General features: G+C 36.7%; 1 protein-coding gene across 1 annotated transcript in view; it reads left to right on the top strand.

The window, feature by feature from the left end:
- The window catches only part of LOC103257696 (coiled-coil domain-containing protein 138), a 56,685-nt gene extending 55,944 nt beyond the window's left edge, over positions 1–741 (top strand). Inside the window, exon 5 of the mRNA XM_008055389.2 lies at positions 229–741. Coding sequence (XP_008053580.2) covers positions 229–394 — 166 coding nt within the window. The 3' untranslated portion in view covers positions 395–741. The remainder of the gene's footprint in view (positions 1–228) is intronic.
- Positions 742–1,290: the final 549 nt, after the last annotated feature.

Here is a 1,290-nt window from a genome sequence, read left to right as displayed (position 1 = left end):
TCTCGCCAAGTTGCCCAGGCGGGTCTCGAACCCGCGGACTCAGGCAATCCACTCACCTCAGCCTCCCAAAGGTGCAGGATTACAGGCTGATCCACCGAGCCCAACTTATCTGCTGTTTTAAAAAACAGATCCCATTTCCTCACATTTACACACATGTTATCTCTCAATGTCATAACAGACAGACTCCCTAGGTACGTATAATTAAGTAATGCACCCATTGTTTTACAGGGGTAATAAGAAGCTCTTTGAACTTTTTACAATTCATCTGATGCTTCAAGAAATTCAACGGACAACACACCCAGAACACGCCTTTCTCTGTATTAACCTAAATTCAACTCTGTTCAACCTGGGTTTAACAAAATGCAACTCGCTGGTCTCCAATGCAAGCCATTAGACTGGCTTATTTTTTAATATATATGTGTTACTTATTTGTAAAAATGTAAACATCACCAAAGTAACTAAAATTCTACAAAGTAAAGTTATCAGTTGCATCATTTGTCATTAAAGATAAATAGAAAGTTGTTTTTTGTTTTTTTTTTTTTACTTTAAAAATGAAATTTGTGGAAGCTATGGAACTCTTGGAATGTTTCAGTTCAAGTAAATTAGTACTAATGTACAAGATGGCATTTCCAGAATTTTGGATACTGGGGTTACTTTTTGTAAAAGTATTTTAAGAAAATTATTTTTTTAATTGTGTGATTATTTGGAATAAAATTGGTGCTTATATGGGAACAGGATTAAGCCATATTGTCATTATGTTTTCTTAATATATTAGAATCTCTCCTTTTGGAAACAAAAGTACACATTTTTAAACTATCATCTTGATATCATAATTTTCTCTATATACTATGTTGTAGATTCACAAATACTGATTTTTTTTAAATCTTTTTTTTTTTTTTTGAGTTGGAGTCTCATTCTGTCGCCCAGACTGGAGTGCAGTGGCCGCTCCCGACCACTGCAGCCTCGCCTACTGGGCTCCGGTGATCATTCCGCCTCAGCCTTCCAAGTAGCTGGAACAACAGGTGCATGCTGCCACACCCGACTAATTTTTTGATTTATTGTAGAGATGAGGTCTCGCCAAGTTGCCCAGGCGGGTCTTGAACCTGTGGGCTCAGGCAATCCACTCACCTCGGCCTCCCAAATCGTTGGGATTACAGGCTGAGCCACCAAGCCCAGCCCTTAAAATTTTTTTATTGTGAGGAACTTTAGAAAAATTTTTATTTTTACAAAATAATTTTTACTAAAGCATGTATGTTTTAGTAATAAGTGTAAGACTTTCTTTTAAAGAAA

This window comes from Carlito syrichta, unplaced genomic scaffold (assembly GCF_000164805.1).
Source record: "Carlito syrichta isolate Samal-C Ts95f unplaced genomic scaffold, Tarsius_syrichta-2.0.1 Scaffold301842, whole genome shotgun sequence".
NCBI classification, from domain to species: Eukaryota; Metazoa; Chordata; class Mammalia; order Primates; family Tarsiidae; genus Carlito; species Carlito syrichta.
The sequence above is the reverse complement of the archived record's forward strand: the minus strand, read 5'-3'. Positions and strand labels throughout refer to the sequence as shown.